Source organism: Sciurus carolinensis, chromosome 4, assembly GCF_902686445.1.
Source record: "Sciurus carolinensis chromosome 4, mSciCar1.2, whole genome shotgun sequence".
In the NCBI taxonomy this organism is placed as follows: domain Eukaryota; kingdom Metazoa; phylum Chordata; class Mammalia; order Rodentia; family Sciuridae; genus Sciurus; species Sciurus carolinensis.
In genome coordinates this window covers 48,000,539-48,018,151 of record NC_062216.1, presented here as the reverse complement: position 1 = coordinate 48,018,151, position 17,613 = coordinate 48,000,539, and the positions used below count along the sequence as shown (strand labels likewise).

The window sequence follows — 17,613 nt, the reverse complement described above, 5'->3', positions numbered from 1 at the left end:
TGTGGCAAAAGCAAAACTGTTTGTGTTATAGCCCAGAGTCAACAAAGAAAGAGGAAGAAACCAGGGTCCCACAGTCCCATTTAAGGGCATGTCTCCAAGAGCTAAACTCTCCCACTAGGTTGTACCTCCTAAAAGTTTCTACCACCTCTTTTTTTTTTTTGTAATCATATGTTTACATAGGGCAATGATGTTTATTTTTTTTCCCTTCCCCCCCACTCCTCCCACCCCTCTTTTCCCTCTATACAGTCCTTCTTTCCTTCATTCTTACCGCTCTCCTTATTCCTAACCCTAAACCTAACCCTAAACCTAATGCTAACCCCTCCCACCCCCCATTATATGCCCTCATCCGCTTATTAGCGAGATCATTCGTCCTTTAGTTTTTTGAGATTGGCTTATCTCACTTAGCATGATATTCTCCATTTTCGTCCATTTGCCTACAAATGCCATAATTTTATCATTCTTCATTGCGGAGTAATATTCCATTGTATAAATATATCACAGTTTCTTTATCCATTCATCAACTGAAGGGCATCTAGGTTGGTTCCACAATCTGGCTATGGTGAATTGAGCAGCAATGAACATTGATGTGGCTGTATCTCTGTAGTATGCTGATTTTAAGTCCTTTGGGTATAGGCCAAGGAGTGGGATAGCTGGGTCAAATGGTGTTTCCATTCCAAGCTTTTTGAGGAATCTCCACACTGCTTTCCAGAGTGACTGCACTAATTTGCAACCCCACCAGCAATGTATGAGTGTTCCTTTTTCCCCACATCCTCGCCAACACCTATTCTTGCTTGTATTCTTGATAATCGCCATTCTAATTGGGGTGAGATGAAATCTTAGGGTAGTTTTGATTTGCATTTCCCTTATTACTAGGGATGTTGAACATTTTTTCATATATCTGTTGATTACTTGTACATCTTCTTCTGTGAAGTGTCTGTTCATTTCTTTAGCCCATTTGTTGATTGGATTATTTGTATTCTTGGTGTAGAGTTTTTTGAGTTCTTTATAGATTCTGGAAATTAGCGCTCTATCTGAAGTATGGTTGGCAAAGATATTCTCCCACTCTGTAGACTCTCTCTTCACATTGCTGATAGTTTCCTTTGCTGAGAGAAAGCTTTTTAGTTTGAATCTATCCCAGTTGTTGATTCTTGCTTTTATTTCTTGTGCTATGGGAGTCCTGTTAAGGAAGTCTGATCCTAAGCCAACAAGTTGAAGATTTGGACCTACTTTTTCTTCTATAAGATGCAGGGTCTCTGGTCTGATTCCGAGGTCCTTGATCCATTTTGAGTTGAGTTTTGTGTAGGGTGAGAGATAGGGGTTTAATTTCATTCTATTGCATATGGTTTTCCAGTTTTCCCAGCACCATTTGTTGAAGAGGCTATCTTTTCTCCATTGCATATTTTTGGAACCTTTGTCTAGTATGAGAAAATTGTATTTATTTGGGTTTGTGTCCATGTCCTCTATTCTGTACCATTGATCTACCTGTCTATTTTGGTACCAATACCATGCCGTTTTTGTTACTATTGCTTTGTAGTAGAGTTGAAGATCTGGTATTGCAATACCCCCTGCTTCGCTCTTGCTACTGAGGATTGCTTTAGCTATTCTAGGTTTTTTCTTCTTCCAGATGAATTTCATAATTGCTTGCTCTATTTCTGCAAGGTACGTCATTGGGATTTTAATTGGAATTGCATTGAATCTGTATAGCACTTTAGGTAGTATAGCCATTTTGACAATATTAATTCTACCTATCCAGGAACATGGGAGATCTTTCCATCTTCTAAGGTTTTCTTTAATTTCTTTCTTTAGTGTTCTGTAGTTCTCATTCTAGAGGTCTTTCACCTCTTTTGTGAGATTGATTCCCAAGTATTTTATTTTTTCGATGCTATTGTGAATGGGGTAGTTTTCCTAATTTCTCTTTCTGAAGATTCATCACTTATGTATAAAAATGCATTGGATTTATGAGCATTGATCTTGTAACCTGCTACTTTACTGAATTCACTTATGAGTTCTAAAAGTTTTCTGGTGGAATTTCCAGGTTCCTCTAAATATATAATCATGTCATCAAAGAACAGGGATAGTTTGAGTTCTTCTTTTCCTATTTGTATTCTACCACCTCTTTTAATAGTGTCACACTGTGGACCAGGCCTTTACCTTAGGAACCTTGGGGGACACTTATGACCCAAACTATAGCACTTGGGTTCTATTTTCAGTTTTATTATTGTGTACTGGATTATAACAACAGTATAATTGAAATATTGCTTCAGCTCAAAAGTGGAGCTACTCTTCAATCTACGCATGGTGACTAGTATCTATTTTTTATGTTAACTGATTCTTGAAATTTCATTGTGGGAATGTGTGTTTCTCTTTACCTTTCTCATAGACACAATTGGAATATCTAACTCAATGCTTGGGGAGGGTGATGAGGAGTTTAATAAAGTAAGAAGAGATGAAATTAAAGAGATCAAAGCAAGCAATATGAGCTCAATTCATTAACCACAGACTCTTCTGAAACATAATCTAACTCAGTATGTTTGGGGTTGGGTTGGATCCACAGGTAGTAACAGCTGCTCAAAGGATAATGGAGGATGTAGCCATATCTGTTTACCAAACCCTGAGGGAAAGATTTGCAAGTGTCCCAGTGGGTACTACTTGACTGATGCAAACAAATGTATTGAATCTGTCCGATGCTCTGAGCCATCAAAATCTTGTGAGGATGGTCAGAAATGCATTTCCCTGGAGCAAGTTTGTGATGGTCATGCTGACTGTCTGGATGGATCTGATGAAATGGACTGTGAGTAATTCCAAACCAAGACTTATTGTGCATCAACCTGCATGACTTTCAGTAATATCTAATTCTGTAGAATTCCTCAAGTTTATATCCTCTATATTGTTGCCTGGTGATCACTGAAGTGAAACTGAACAATATGAAAATTCTACGAATGGGCAATTGGATATAGATTATTCTGGATTCCTTGTGTAAAGCTGATTTGATTGTAGGACAACAACATGATAGTGAGTCCCAAAGAGCTGGACAGTTGTATGTTGTCTGAAAGGGCACTTAGTTAACCTAGAGTTGATTCAGTTGATTTAAATTGATGACATAATAACCATAACCTAGTGGAAGGAGCTTGGGAAAACTATTTGACCTGTCTTTGGTTTTCCTTTTTTAAAGAGGAAACCACATTTTCAATTCATAGGTTTATTAGGAAATGCAAGAGAATTTCCATAAGTCATGTTGGTACTTAAATTTAAGTCCTGTCATGTTAGTACTTAAATACTAACTATAGATGGTTTCTCACAGAAGTACTGTGCCAAATAGTGCTTTCATGGAAAGGCCATGGCAATTCAGCTGAGTGACCACAATATGTCTAATTCTTCTGTAATCACAATCCTTGAATTCCGGAGATACTGTTCCAATGGTATCCAAGCCCCATAATCTACAGAATTGAAGGGAAATGGGTACACTACTGAAACTAGTCATAACCACTAAAGAAAAAGATTTGGAAAAGGAATCTTATAGTGAAGGATTCTCATTCACTTCTCAATCTAAACTCACTTCTTAAAACCTATCTGGAAGAACAAATAGCTATTACCCTAATCACTTCCTCCTAAATAGGAAATAAAATGGATTTTGATTCCCAAAGTTGATTCTACCACCAGCTTTTTGTCAGTTTTCACCAAAACACCTGACCAGAATAACTTAGAGGAGGAAAAATTTTTTTGAGATTTTGGTCCATAGACAGCTGACTTTGCTGCTCTGGGCCCAAAGTAAGGCAGAACATCTTGGTCAAAGGGCATGGTGGAGGAAACCTCTTGCCTCATGGCAGCCAGGAAGCAGAAGGAGAGGAAGGGTAAGGGGCTACAAGGAAGATGAACCCTTCCAGAGCATGTCCCCTTGTGATCCACTTCCTCCAGCCATGCCCCACCCACGAACAATCACCACCCAATGAGTGCATTCAAACTAGGATGGACTGGTTAGGTTAACACTCTCACAGTCTAGTCATTTTACCTTCACACATTCCTGTGTTAACACATTTGGGGGACATCTCATATCTCTCTTTCTATCTGTAGCTATATGACTTTAGCAGTGTTTTGTTTAATCAAATGTAATGGTAGGCCCGGCCCAGTGGTACATATCTGTAATCCCAGTGACTTGGGAGGCTGAGGCAGGAGGATTGCAAATTCAAAGCCAGCCTCAACAACTTAGTGAGACCCTAAGAAACTTAGTGAGACCCTGTCTTAAAAATCAAAAAGAGCTAGGGATGTGACTTAGCATGTAAGTGCCCCTGGGTTCAATCCCTGATACTAAAAAAAAAAAGTAATGGTAGTGGTTATGATCTCATAAATTCAAACTTATCTAGTCAAAATTATTAGAAATTTTGTTCTGAAATGGTTCTTAACTGATACATATACATATATAAGTACCTATATGCAATTATAAACCATATATGTTTGTGTGTGTGTGTGTGTGTGTGTGTGTGTGTGTATGTGTGTGTGTGTAAAATCTACCATACCACATACCTGTTGTGCTTATAGGTACTGAACCAGGTAAAGCTCATTCAACATCAACACCAACAAAGTCAGAAGCTGGCAAAAGGTTGACTCCAGGAGTTTCCCAACCTCTCCAGGCTACTAAGTCCTCCACATCTGGATATCCAGGCCAAGAAAGAATGAGATATCCTGTCAGAAAAACACTAACCACTCGGCTACCTACCAGAGAGACCAAGACCCCAGAAACCAAGGAAAGGGGGACTTCTGTTCAGCCCAAGGACTCTCAGAAGGCAAAACATGTGCCCTGTAGCAGTGATTTCTGTAATGGGAGGGGAATCTGTATAACAGAAGGAAAGTGGAGAAGATGCAGCTGTCTGAGGGAATATGGTGGAGAGTTCTGTGAGGAGGCAGTGCATGGACCCACCCCTGGCTACATAGCATTCAGCGTAACCACTGGCCTATCAGTTGTTCTGGTAGCCCTGGGAGCATATGTATATTTCAGAAGAGAACATGAAATAAAAAGGTGAGTATCAGCTCAGGTTTCCATGAGAGAATTATATTAACTTATAAGATAATAAGGGCATAAGTCCACTCTTGAAATTTGTCTTTTGAGGAAGGACTTAGGAGGGTAAAGCAACCTTACCTATTTAGATGCCCTAGAAAAACAATAATTGGGACCATTTCTTTGAATGAGACCTGAGGTAAGCATCAGTATATGAGGTCTGAGGTTTGAATACAGGTAAAATCTGTTTTAACCACAGTCAGTGGCAGAAGCTGAGAAATGAAGTGAGAAAATTCCCCTTCAGTGAGACAGTAAGGTTAGTGCCAACAATTGGAGGGAATATTTGTTAGGAGGTGTATTAGTTTGCTAGGGCTGCAATAACAAAATACCAGAGACTAGGAGTCATAAACAGCAGAAGTTTATTTTCTCATAGTTCTGGAAACTGGAAGTCCAAGATCAGGGTGTCAGCAGGAGTGGTTTCTTCTGTGGCTTTTCTTCTTGGCAGATGGATGACCAGTTCTTCCCTGTGTCTTCTATGTCTTCTCTCTGTGTGTTTGTGTCCTAATCTCTCTTTCTTATAAAGACATCAGTCAGATTGGATTAGGGTTTGATCTCATGGCCTCATTTAACTTAATTACCTCTTTAAAGACCCCACAGTCACATTCTGAGTTATTTGGAGTTAGGACTTCAACATATGGATTCAGGGCACTTTGGAGAATCACCATTTAGTCCATAAATGGAGGTGAAATAAAGAAACTCAAGAATAATTTAAAGCAAAAGTGCTAAGTTTGGGCCCAGAGCAAGAAAGTCATTAAAGATACAGCAAGAATAACAAATGATGTTTCTGAAAAAACAAGATATAGAGTAGAAAGATGTGATGGAAGAAACTGATTAAACACATTGAGAAGGGACATTAAACAGCATATAGATGAAGAAATGTGGAGATGACTGATGCTTTAAAGGTGAACTCTCTATCCTGCCTGCCTTTTGCAAACTGAGGGAAGGGCCAGGAAAGATGGCATGACATTGCCCAAAGCAACACTGGTTAATATTACACGAACTGAGATGTAACCCTGGGGCTTCTGATTGCCACCTCAGGTCTTTCTGCTACGTTCACCTGCTTTCTTATTCACTGTTGTCCACTTACCTACTGTGTACGTGTCCTTGGATCCAGTTCTGATTGACTTCAATCACATGGCTTCTCTCAGTTGAGCAGAGATGCCATTTTTGAAGCTAAGTGCATGCCTATAACAAAGAATAATTATTTAAAGTATTGCTCATTCCTGATCATTTACTTTAAGTGGGTATTAACTTAAAATAGGGCACAGTTTCTATAGCAACAACCTTTAATAGGGGATAAACTGACCTTTTCTAATCTTACCCCAATCTCAGCTTCTAACTCAAGGAACAACTCATTTAACTTTGCTTCTTTGATTTCTAGAACCAGCATGACATCATCAAGAAATTTGGCCTACAATAAAGAAAATGACCAAGAAGAAGAAAATCTAATGAACAGTGAGGTTTTTGTTAATGAAGCTTATGATGAACAGGTATGCTGAGGAAGACTGACAAGTCTAAGGAAAAATGGATTATGAAATGTGGTTAAAGAAAGGTTCCTTTTTAAAAATTCCTGCTCAGTGAAAGTAGTTAATGTCAACTTAAAGGGATCTTGTTTTTGGTGAACATTGCTGTTATGTATATCAAGCTATTGCCTCATAGCTCTATTGTCCTTAGATGCTGGTTTAAAGAACCACTGGTTGCCGGGGCCGTGGTTCAATGGCAGAGCACTTGCCTAGCATGTGTGAGGCACTGGGTTTGATCCTTAGCACCACATACAAAACTAAGCAAATAAAATAAAGCCATACTGTCCATCTACAACTACAATAAAAAATAAAAAGTAAAAATAAGTAAAAAGAACTATAGGTTGAGCAGGGTATGGTGGTGCACATCTGTAATCCCAGTGGCTTGGGAGGCTGAGGCAGGAGGATCTGGAGTTCAAAGCCAGTCTCAGCAATTTAGTGAGGTCCTAAGCAACTCAGCAACACCCTATCTCTAAATAAAATATAAAAAAGGGCTGATGATGTTGCTTAGTGGTTAAGTGCCTGTGGGTTCAATCCCTGGTACCAAAAAAATAAAAATAAAAATATTTTTAAGAAAGAACAAAGATATGCATGAAATAGCAATCAAGAAATTTAGCTTGAATTTAAATTAAAGTGAAGTAGGTTAATCCCCCCAAATCAAAGGCTAAGGATTTGTGGATGTTAACCCAAAACAGGGGAGGTTGGGGAAGGGAATAATAGAAGTAGATTGGACTAGATGGGGTCATGGAGGGAGGGAATGTGGAGGGGAATAGGAAGGACAGTAGAATTAATTATTTGTATACACAACCAGGGTAACTCTACATTATGTATGACTATAGTAGTGGGAACCTAATGGAAGAAGTTATACTTTATGTTGTATATTCTGCCAAAATACATTCTACTGACATATATAATTTTAAAAAAAGGAAAGAAAAGAAATTTAGCTTTTAGTGGACTCCCACAAGGGGCCTAATCCCATGGTGGGGTGGGGTCATCTGTTATTAGGGTTACTTGGAGTTATCCCTTAAACTTAGGTCCACCTGTGATCTCTGCTGACTTCTGAATAGTTTAACATTCTCTATTTTTGCTTCGTGTTCATGGAGTGTATATTCTTTAACTCCAACTCTCTTTTCCCCTAGGAATTACTCACCTCTTTACAAACCGACTGACCTTATAAAAATGGACTGAAACATCCCAATGATAATTGTTTATACATTTTGTTGTGTACTGTTTTAACTTCCTTAACAGCTTAAAATAGCGCTAATGGTTATGACTTATTAAAATAACTGCTTCTTAAATTGGAGGAAGTTGTCTGGTTTTGTTAATGTTGCTTCAGAAAACAGAATATTCATGGGTATGGTCAGAATTCAGTTCAGCATCCAGTATCTTAGATTATGACTCAGCCACAAAACCTTTTGAATCCCATAGTATCTGGCCAAGTACTAGTCAGAAGTTCTGGATTGGAGTCTTGGCTCTAACATTAATTTAAAGGATTAACTAGGTAATCCTCTGGCCTGTTTCCCTGTCTTACCAGAGATAGTCATCTCTTTGCCTTTTAGGATAAAGGCCAAGTTTCTGCAGAGTAGCAAATGCTCAATCAAATGTTAGTTCACTACCACTCCCTCTTTCAGATAAATTTTACTAAGTGAGCACTCATTTTTGTTTAGAATTTATAAAAATTGTTTTTCTTGTGCTTTTGTTCAATTCTGAAATTAATACCAGAACAGGTTAATATACTTTACAGATGTAGCAGCTCAGACACATGATTTACCTAAGGCTTTTAAAGTGGGTAGTGACTATAGTTGGCAACACAGAGTATAGATGTGCCCGGAGATTAATGTCAACTAGCTCTTACCTGCTGGGGGAACATGCAGGTACTTGGACTGCGAACACCTCTGTTTGTCTTCTTGGGTTATTACTGAATTCACACCCATATAAGAATCAAGGGCACCAAATCCATGGTGGGAGATGGGGTAACAAAGCAGGAGTATGGCCTGAAATTGGGTGGGTAGCAGCCTTGGGCAAATCACTTAGTCTTGAACCTGTTTCCAGTGCTAACAATGGGATTATAAGAACCTATATCATCAAGCGAAATGAACATGGAATGCAAATGAAAAGGTCTATACATAGCACCTTTATCCAATAACAGGAGTCTCAATTATAATAAACAACTTTGTTTGGCAAATTTTTCTTGCTTGGAACTAGATTTTTCAGATTTAGTGTCTCAGTGAATAAATTCATGTAGATCCCCAAATATTACTATGGGAAATATATAAAATAAACTGTGATTCTCAACGAAACATAAAAATTTTCAAGTAAAGATCAATTTGACCGGCAGAACAAATGCCAAGGAACCCCCTTTCCTGCTGAGACTAGGCTGGGTCTCTGGCTGGTGCTCAACTGTATCTGGGAAAGACCATTTCAGCACCACGGTAATCTCAGCCCTTCTCGTGCATGGACAGAATTAGGTTTCTCTTGCGATCCCCTGTTGCAAAAGCTAGTCTCACTGTCAATTTTGTTCTTGGCAAGTCTTTGCCTCTATTGGTACACAAAATGCATAAAAATGACATGGAAGAATCAAACTCAAAAGCATGTAGGAATGATGCACAACAGTGTTCCCTTTTCTCTGCACAGGTTCGAGTCCCTGCCTTGGTCTCCTTTGGATTTAAAGTTCTACACTGGACTCCCAGGGCATGTGTTCTGCCCAGCTCTGTTTGCTTCTGAAGGCTGGAATGCTATTCTCAGCCCCACTCTGCAGGCCCCCTTTCCAGTTTGGGACCCAGAAACACCTGCCATTTCCTCTTCTTGGGAAAAAATGACCTGAGTATATTATCTCACCTGAATCTAGTTTAACATTGTTATGTTTCCCCATTCAAGAATTTACAAAGCAGCCAGGGGTGGTGGTGCATGCCTGTAATCTCAGTGGCTCTTGGACCTGAGGTAGGAGGATCAGGAGTTCAAAGCCAGCCTCAGCAACAGCGAGAGGCACTTAGCAACTCCGTGAGACTCCGTCTCTAAAATACAAAATAGGACTGGAGATGTGGCTCAGTGACCGAGTGCCCCTGGGTTCAATCCCTGGTACCCCACCCCCCAAAACAAAAAGATTTAATCTTTTAAATGGATACTTCCAATTTTATATTTAATAATTCTGGCCATTCCTATTCCCTAAACTGGTTTTAGTACGCTAATTTCATCAACTTATCTGCTGTTTGTAGAAATGGCATACCATCAACTACAAGAGCCTTCTTGTGATAATCTCTATGTTAATTTCTTTATTTTTCTTCATCTAATAGATGGAGCAGTAAGCCCGTGGCAGATGTAAAATCCAAATTTCTTTCTAGAAACTCAACTTCTCTAATACAGTGATAAGGTTTGGGTTTTCTTCTGGAAAAAAATGAGGAGCTTTAGAAGTGTTAATTGGTTCAAAGAGTGCTGCACAAAACTTAAGCTTTTAAGTCTGCTGTTAGCAATTAAGAGTTAAATCAAGAACTTCATACTAATTCTTCTTAGGACACAATGGGGGAGAGGTCAAGGATGGTGGTAGGAAGCACTAAGTCTCTAATATTTAACTCCTGGGAGGCTTATGGATTTCAGAGAAATCAAGAACTAAAACATGGATTTTGTTGCTTTCAGAGTGACACAAGTATTATTGGTCAAACAGCTTCCGCAGCCTCCACTGTTCAAATTTCATTTCTCTTCTCCCAGCTCATCTAAATTTTAACTGTCACCTTCAGAGCACTGAAGTTAGAGAAGCCCTCGGATGATATTTAATTCAGTGCAGTCCTACAGATGAGGGTACAAATCCAGCAAGAGCAAGGCTTACATTAAAGGCACATATCACGTAAACTCCAGAAACATCGCAGTGACCTCCTTTAGCCTCGTGCAGCCTAGCAACGCGAGGCAGCCACTACCATGAATGGTGGTCTCATGGTGGTTGGGAGGGAGGTGGTGAGGGAGGTGGCGGGGACATTTGCCACACAAATCACAAAGATACTTGTTACCTGTGAAATTCACACACTTACCTTTTTAGGCTCTCTCTCCACCTGAGTCTGCTTGGTTTGTAAGTAGGACTGCTGGCTCACCTCCTTGTCAGCCTGTGTAACTTGGGCAGACCAGTTGGACAAGAATTTTAAAGTCATAATTAAGTCTGAAGCCATTCTCCCCACATGCCCCACTGAAGAATCAAGTCCCCTAGTCGTCACTAGCCCCTACTGAGCCTCGTCTATGTTTTCTTTGATTTGAGCAAATTAAACCTTGTTTCCATATGTTCAGTCCCACTTAATGGAGAATGACGGGAGAAGGTCACGTTACTGTGCGTGTGAGGAGATAGAGGAATGTGGGTGGAGATTGTTGGGACAACTGGGTAAGAATTTCAAACAAGGTTTTACAAGAAGTAATAATCGAGTCCCTTATTTTCCTTCCACATGGGAGAACAACCTCATCGGTACTGACTCCACCTTTGGGTTTTGGGGCCAGTGGCCTTGGGCCACATATCACTTTCCACATGATGGCGAGTTGTGTATAAGGGGAGGAAGCTCTTGTGTACAGAAAAGGCTTTTAGAGGTAACCTGATAAATTGCTAATAGTGAAGAAGTGTTAGCATCCATTCTAGGACTAAAAGATAAATGGAACTATCCATGCCTTTACCTTCAATTTAGAGGTAAAATCTAAAAATGCACCAAAGGTTAAGCCACATGTAAATGATATATTCAGATATGACACCTCTAAGCTGATGGTGGCAAGGAGACTTTTAGGATGTGAACGGGTTCAGGAAGGTAACCAGGGTGAAAACTCAGGCCTTGGCCAAGTCAAGTAATTTGAACTAAGCTAACAGTGGATGACACTTAAGGGAGTTCTTGAGGGCTTTAGAGATGGATGACAAGACTTCACTTTAGGAAGGTCAGACTGGAGATATGAGTGGTTTTTTGAGAAAGACCCTGGTTGAAAACTTTTCCAACATCCCTGAGAATGTGATTGAGGCTCTCGGGCTTAATTTTTTACCTGCCTACTGGATTGTGGGGCTGTCTATACCCTGACAGAATAGAACATTCCATCAACTACTCACACCTCAAGTGGTTTATATTTGATTCTGGAACATTCTAGAAAACTGAAATTGTTCAGACTGTTTTCACTTCTTCAGAAGCTAACTTCCTGGTAAAGGATAAATGTGGATTTGCTCAGTCTTGATTGTACCATGGGTTTCTTGTGTTCTTACCACTCTATTCTAAAATGAAGCAGAAGTAAAACAAGCTGTGGAAACTTGGGGTTTGCTGTTCTTTCTGCCTAGAATATGCTTCATTCTCTTTTCACAGTTCTCTGCTCACATCTCACCTCCTCCCTGACTCTTCATAACCTATCACCCTTTCCCCTCCACCCCTGGACTCTGCTTTTCCATTTTTCCTTTCACTTGTACAGTACCTCTCATGCTAGAATACCACAAGACCTGAAATAGTTCTGTTCCATAGTGCCCACAAATGTGCTGGCAAAATATCAGGTGTCCCCAAAACTTACTGGGTGAGTTATTGATGCAATGACAAGAAGGGAGGTTGCTGAAGCACCCTGACAGCACCTCCCACAGACCCCGCAGTGCATGAACAGTTCATGTGCTAAAACCCACACCCCTTCTTAATGGAGATGTGCATCCAGAGGAGAGTGGACTGGAGGACAGGCAGAGCAGGAGCTGCGTTAAAGCAGTTTCTGCTCCACTTACCCAGATCCCTTGGTCCCCTAGGCACAATGTGAGTCATCTTGGAAAGACTTTAGGGACACGTGGTGCTTGGTATGCTGATTGAGGGGCTTAAAAATGAGCTGTGATGGTACATCACAGACAGGTGTGAAGAGCTTGGGGGTGGGGGGCAGTGCTACTCCACACTAGTGGGTCACTGCCAAGCAGTTGCTAGGCTGACCAGTACCAAGTTCAAGATAGAGTCTCATGCACAGCAAGACTCCTGAGACTCTGCTGCCTTGTCAAATGTGTGCTGCTGTGGCAGAGAATGACCGTCAGTCCAAAAACAGATTGCAGCAGGATGCAGGAGTCTCTTCCCATGCTCTCCTGAACATTTTTATAACAGCAACAAAAAGTATGTATTATTTGCAATGGAGTTTTGGACTTGTTTCTGTTGATAGGGCGAAAATAGAACTTGAATTCTTAGTAATCAAATCCTAATCATCAGAGAAAAGGTGTTTTGCATCTAAACCAGTGGAGAATAATTGGGAGAAAAGGGAAAGTGAAACATACTAAACACCAGTTTTGCTTTCACCAACGCATCTTTAGAAATGTTTGGAATTAGGATGCAGGTGAGATTCTGTACTTGCCAGAAACCTCTGCTTTGTATGTTGTATGCAAGGTCCTGATTTCCCAGGGGGCACTAGTGACTGTCTTTTGAAGTGTTAGCTGAGAAGAGTAGTGCTACTTTTTCTCCATTTTGACTCAGCTCCCCACAGCAAGTCCCCAGATGCACTGAGGGCAGGTGCTCAAAGGTCTACCTATGAACAGCCAGCAGTGACTGAAATTTAAGTAAGGCAGTCCCAACTAAAGCCTGCTAACTCCAAGTGGGTCCATGAACCATCAGCATTGGCATCTCTTGGAAGCCACTTGGGAAATCAGTTTCAGGGTCCCCAGACCTAGGACATCAGAATCTGTATCTGAAAAGGGTCCCAAAGTGATAGGGCTGCCCATCATCAAAGTTGGGTCTCAAAAAACAGAAACAAACAAACAAACAAAAAACCCCAGGAAATTCCACTACAAAATCGCAAGGGATGTGAAGGCATGTGACTGTGTCCACTGCACAAGCAATTACACTTTTTTCCATCAAAGTTCTGTATAGTCAGTGCTTACTGAACTGACTCCCACTTCTAAACTGCACATTTTAAAGATGAGATTCAGTTCGGGGAAAGGTACCTTAAAATCAACCACTTGGAATGAAAGCCAGCCCTCTGGAGATCTCGTCCCCTTCATGGAACACAGAACTTCCTACCTGTGACTTTAAGCATGACTGCAAGAAGAGGAAAAGATTTCAACTCTCACCTGAGGTGGAAACTGGTGCTTCTAGTTTTGTTCAACAATAGACTTGGCTTGGTGCAGAACACCGCACAAACCTGAAAACAAAGCAAGCAGGGATGGGGGGAGATTCTTTTCATAATCTAATGCCAAGAGGTGCAAAGGTCTGAGTGCTAGATTTCAGAAACAGCGTTGAGGTAGCCAGGAAATTGTTTGTAAAGAATGCTGCAACTGTGGAAAGGGAACTGAAGACATAGAAAGCTTTCACGGCCTCACTGAAACTGATGTTTAAATTTTTTATTCATAAATAAAAGATATATACATATGTACCAAATGTGGCTAAGAGGTTCCATCTTGTAAAAAATATTAAATCTAGAGTCCTCTGTGTCCAGGGTGAGGTATTCATGGAAGAGAACAGTAGTGTCCGAATGCCTTCATTTTCCTGACTTCTGGAAAAAAAGCTCTTGAATGACCTTAACTTTCACACCAAAACAAGTAATAAAAAACCATAAATCCTATTTATCCAAGAAGAGATGTAGATATGAGTTAACCAGATTATTTTGTTCCATAAAAGCCACTAAAGCTGCTGGCATTTGCATGACAAGCTTAAGAGCCTGAGTTCAAACACAAACAGAAATACACTGGCCCTTCCGGAGTTTGCATGACAAAAAGATATAAAGCAAAGGAAAAAAATTACAATGATTATATTGATCCAAAAATCATGAATGTTAGAATACTGTAGTTTCAAGTTAAGGTTTAGCCGTTTTTTTTTTTTGTTTTGTTTTGTTTTTTTTTTTGTTGTTGTTGTTTTTTGGTTTTTTTTTTTGAGCTTCTGTTGACTTCAACTTTTCATCATTGTTTATTGTCCCTGGTTAACACGATGCCAACACTACCTTTCTCTCCTTGAGCAAAGGAACACGAAATTCAAAAAGAAAGGAAACTGTCCTAACCAGAACTAAACGTCCAAAGAGCCTAGTTTCGTCACTGGAAAGGAAGATCGCCCTTCAAAATAGTTCCAGGAAGGTGACGGGGTTCCAACCCCAAGTCAGATTGCTTCTCAGCTGGCAATTCAAGATTGAATGGTGCAGGGCATCTCCAAGCCCAGAGTCTCCATCGACAGGTGGAGGGAGCGCAGTCTACAGGTCAGAATCGCAGGGCAGAGAGCTGTGGCAGGGCCGGGTGCTGCGCGAGGAGGTGCCCTGGGAGGCGGCGGCCTTTTCTCCCTCCCCGTAGAGCACGTCCACCGGGTTGGTGTAAGCCTTGGGCGGCGGCCGCGGCATGGGAAAACCGACCTTGGGCTTGCTGGTGGCTCCGTACTCGGCGGGCGGCGGCCGGTGCTGGCCCTCGCTGTAGTACTTGATGGCCGGCGTGAGTGCTGGTTCTGGCCAGTCCACGTAGACTGTGCTGATGCTGCTGCGGCGAGGCCCGGCTGGGGGCGCCTTGCGACAGCTGCGACAGCGCTCCTCGCACCAGGGCGCGAAGCTGAGCGCTAAAGAGAAGCCTCCCAACAGCAACAAGCAGCTGCCCAGGTAGCCCAGCACCAGGCTGTAGCTAACCTCTACTGTGACCGGTTGGGGCGGGGCGGGCAGGACTTCGCGGTCCCCCAAGAAATGATTGTACCAGGAGACGGGGATGAGGCTAAAGAGGCCCGCGGCGAAGAGCACAATGCCTGAGAGCCCCGCCAGCACGAACTGGGGCTCCTCCTGCCAGCAGCGCACGCCCAGGGACGCCAGCACCAGCCCGACGACGGTGGTGGCCAGCGACGTGATCATGAGTCCCCGCGCCACCTGCACTGGCTGGGCTCCGAAGTAGCTCCACTGGTCTGGCTGGCCACACTCGCGCTCACGGCTGCTCTGCTCACGGCACATGTCCCACAGGCCCTGGTACAGCACCACGTCCACCGGCTGGTCGAGGAAGCCCTTGACCAGTCGCCAGCCGGGGGCCAGCGTGCTGATCAGGTTGAGCAGCAGCCCGCAGGGAGTGAGCACCATGCCCAGCGTCATCACCACCGGCGTCCGCATCCCCGGAGCTCCCGCCGCACGGACGGCTCACCTGCTACCTTCCTTCTACGCCGCCAAGCTTCGGGGTCCCGGCCCCCGGGGTCGGCGCCAGCGCCAGCGCCGTGTCGGGTCCCGGTGCTGCGCCCTGCTCTCTCGGCCGCTCTTTGTCTCCTGCACCGGTCTGTCCCCACTCCGCGGCTCGCCCCTAGTCCCCTCCTCGCATCCTGGCCGCTCCGCCCTCCCGCCCGGCTCCGGTCCCTAATCGAAACCAGTTTGCGGGCGGGTCTGACCGAAACCGCGGGCCCAGGTGCGGGCTGGGGTGGCCAAACCCAGCCTGGGTGGGAGGGGCAGGAGGTGAGCGCAAGAAGTGGCGGGGCCACCTGGCACGCTGCGACCTCGGACTCGGGGACTCTCGGACACCCCGCCTCAGCTAGACCGCTCGGCCCCGCCCGCCCGGGATGGCTCGGGGACTGAGCAAAGGTCGCCCCGCCCCTGGCTCCTGGCTGGGGCCTGGCTGGCCGTGGGCTGGGAAGGAAAGAGGCGGTGACGCCGCGGTAGCCCCACAGGTCTTGGTGGCTGCGCAGCTTCCCTGCTTCTCAGCGGATCTCAGTGCTGAAAGTTTCTCTCTGGTCTCTGCTGTGGGCCCTGCAGAGAGAGCGTCTCCTTCCACTCTTAGCCGCTATCCGATGATCCCTCGTTCTGCACAGTCTACTTGCTGCCACTCGCTGCTGAGTGGGCGGCAACAAATGCGCCCCGCTGCCTGGGAATGGGCTGGACAGGTGTGCACCAAAGAAGCCGAGGAGCGCGCCCCCAAATATTGCATTTAAGTTGTTTAATAAAAGCTCCACCCTGCGGACTAAGTTTAACTCAAAAGAATGAAAGCCAGTGTATTTCTGGATTGAGGAATTACAAAAGGAGTTTTTTTTTTCCAGCGTTGTGAAAGAATTCGAGGGGGAAAAAAGCGAGGCAGGGCGGGTTACTGGGTGCTCTTTGCAGGTCTCCTACCTCTGTAGGGTCTTGTGGTCTTTCCTTGGCTTTGGGCTATTTCACACCTCTGTAAATTGTAGAAAAACTGTAATATTGCAAATTATTTTTTGTCCATAGGATGCAAATGAATTTGTCCAGATGAAATGTAATTGATTATCGCCCAATGGATACTGACTAGTTAACACCGGTTTGTAAATTCATATTAGCATTCTTGTTTGCCTTAGGTCTGTGTTCTTTGCATTGTCCTTTTTTTTTTTTTTTTTTTTTTTTTTTAGGGTAATGATGTTTATTTTATTTTTCCCCTCCCCCCACCCCTCCCACCCCTCTTTTCCCTCTACACAGTCCTTCTTTCCTTCATTCTTGCCGCTGTTGCATTGTCCTTTGAACTACTTTTAATATCATACTGTTTTCCTCCTTAAATATTGAATTAAAATATTTGACACATATTTTATGTTTGAGTGAAATTCATGATTTTTACTTTATAAATTATCCTCTAACAATTTTTTTCTGTACTTCTCATATTATGGACAATGGGAATGTATTGTTTTTTTATAATTTGTTAGAATTATAAACCTATTTCTAAATGTCAAAACTAATTCAGAGTTGATTCGAAATAATTTTGGGTATTCTAAAGTGACCAATCCCAGGGATGGGGATTAAAAGTTTGGGGGGTTCTTTTTTAACTTAAAAAATTGTGGTAAATACATATATTTTAAAATTTACCTTCTTAACTATTTTAAAGTGTATATAAGTTGGCGTGTAACCACCACTACCATCCATCTCCAGAATTTTTTCATCTTCCTTGTTATGATTTAGATATGAGGTGTCCCCCAAAAACTCATGTGTGAGACAATGCAAGAAAGTTTACAGGTGAAATGATTGGGTTAAGAGAACCTGAACAAATCAGTGTGTTAATCCTCTGATGGGGATTAACTAGGTGGTAACTGTAGACAGGTAGGGTGTGACTGGAGGAGGTGGGTCATTGTGGGGGGTGTGCCCTTGGGGTTTATATTTTGTCCCTGCCCAGGGCAACACTCTCTGCTTCCTGATGCC

The 17,613-nt window shown here is 42.6% G+C and overlaps 2 protein-coding genes across 2 annotated transcripts in view; one reads left to right on the top strand and one right to left on the bottom strand.

Annotated features, from left to right (window-relative positions):
• Positions 1-7,833, top strand: part of LOC124982694 (prolow-density lipoprotein receptor-related protein 1-like) — a 54,723-nt gene extending 46,890 nt beyond the window's left edge. Inside the window, exons 30-33 of the mRNA XM_047549664.1 lie at positions 2,555-2,791; positions 4,537-5,014; positions 6,435-6,543; positions 7,713-7,833. Coding sequence (XP_047405620.1) covers positions 2,555-2,791; positions 4,537-5,014; positions 6,435-6,543; positions 7,713-7,742 — 854 coding nt within the window. The 3' untranslated portion in view covers positions 7,743-7,833. The remainder of the gene's footprint in view (positions 1-2,554; positions 2,792-4,536; positions 5,015-6,434; positions 6,544-7,712) is intronic.
• A 6,602-nt stretch (positions 7,834-14,435) lies between these two features.
• Positions 14,436-16,009, bottom strand: Cldn23 (claudin 23). The gene has a single exon (XM_047550141.1). The coding sequence runs from the start codon at positions 15,592-15,594 to the stop codon at positions 14,710-14,712; it is 885 nt and encodes a 294-aa protein (XP_047406097.1). The 5' UTR covers positions 15,595-16,009; the 3' UTR covers positions 14,436-14,709.
• Positions 16,010-17,613: the final 1,604 nt, after the last annotated feature.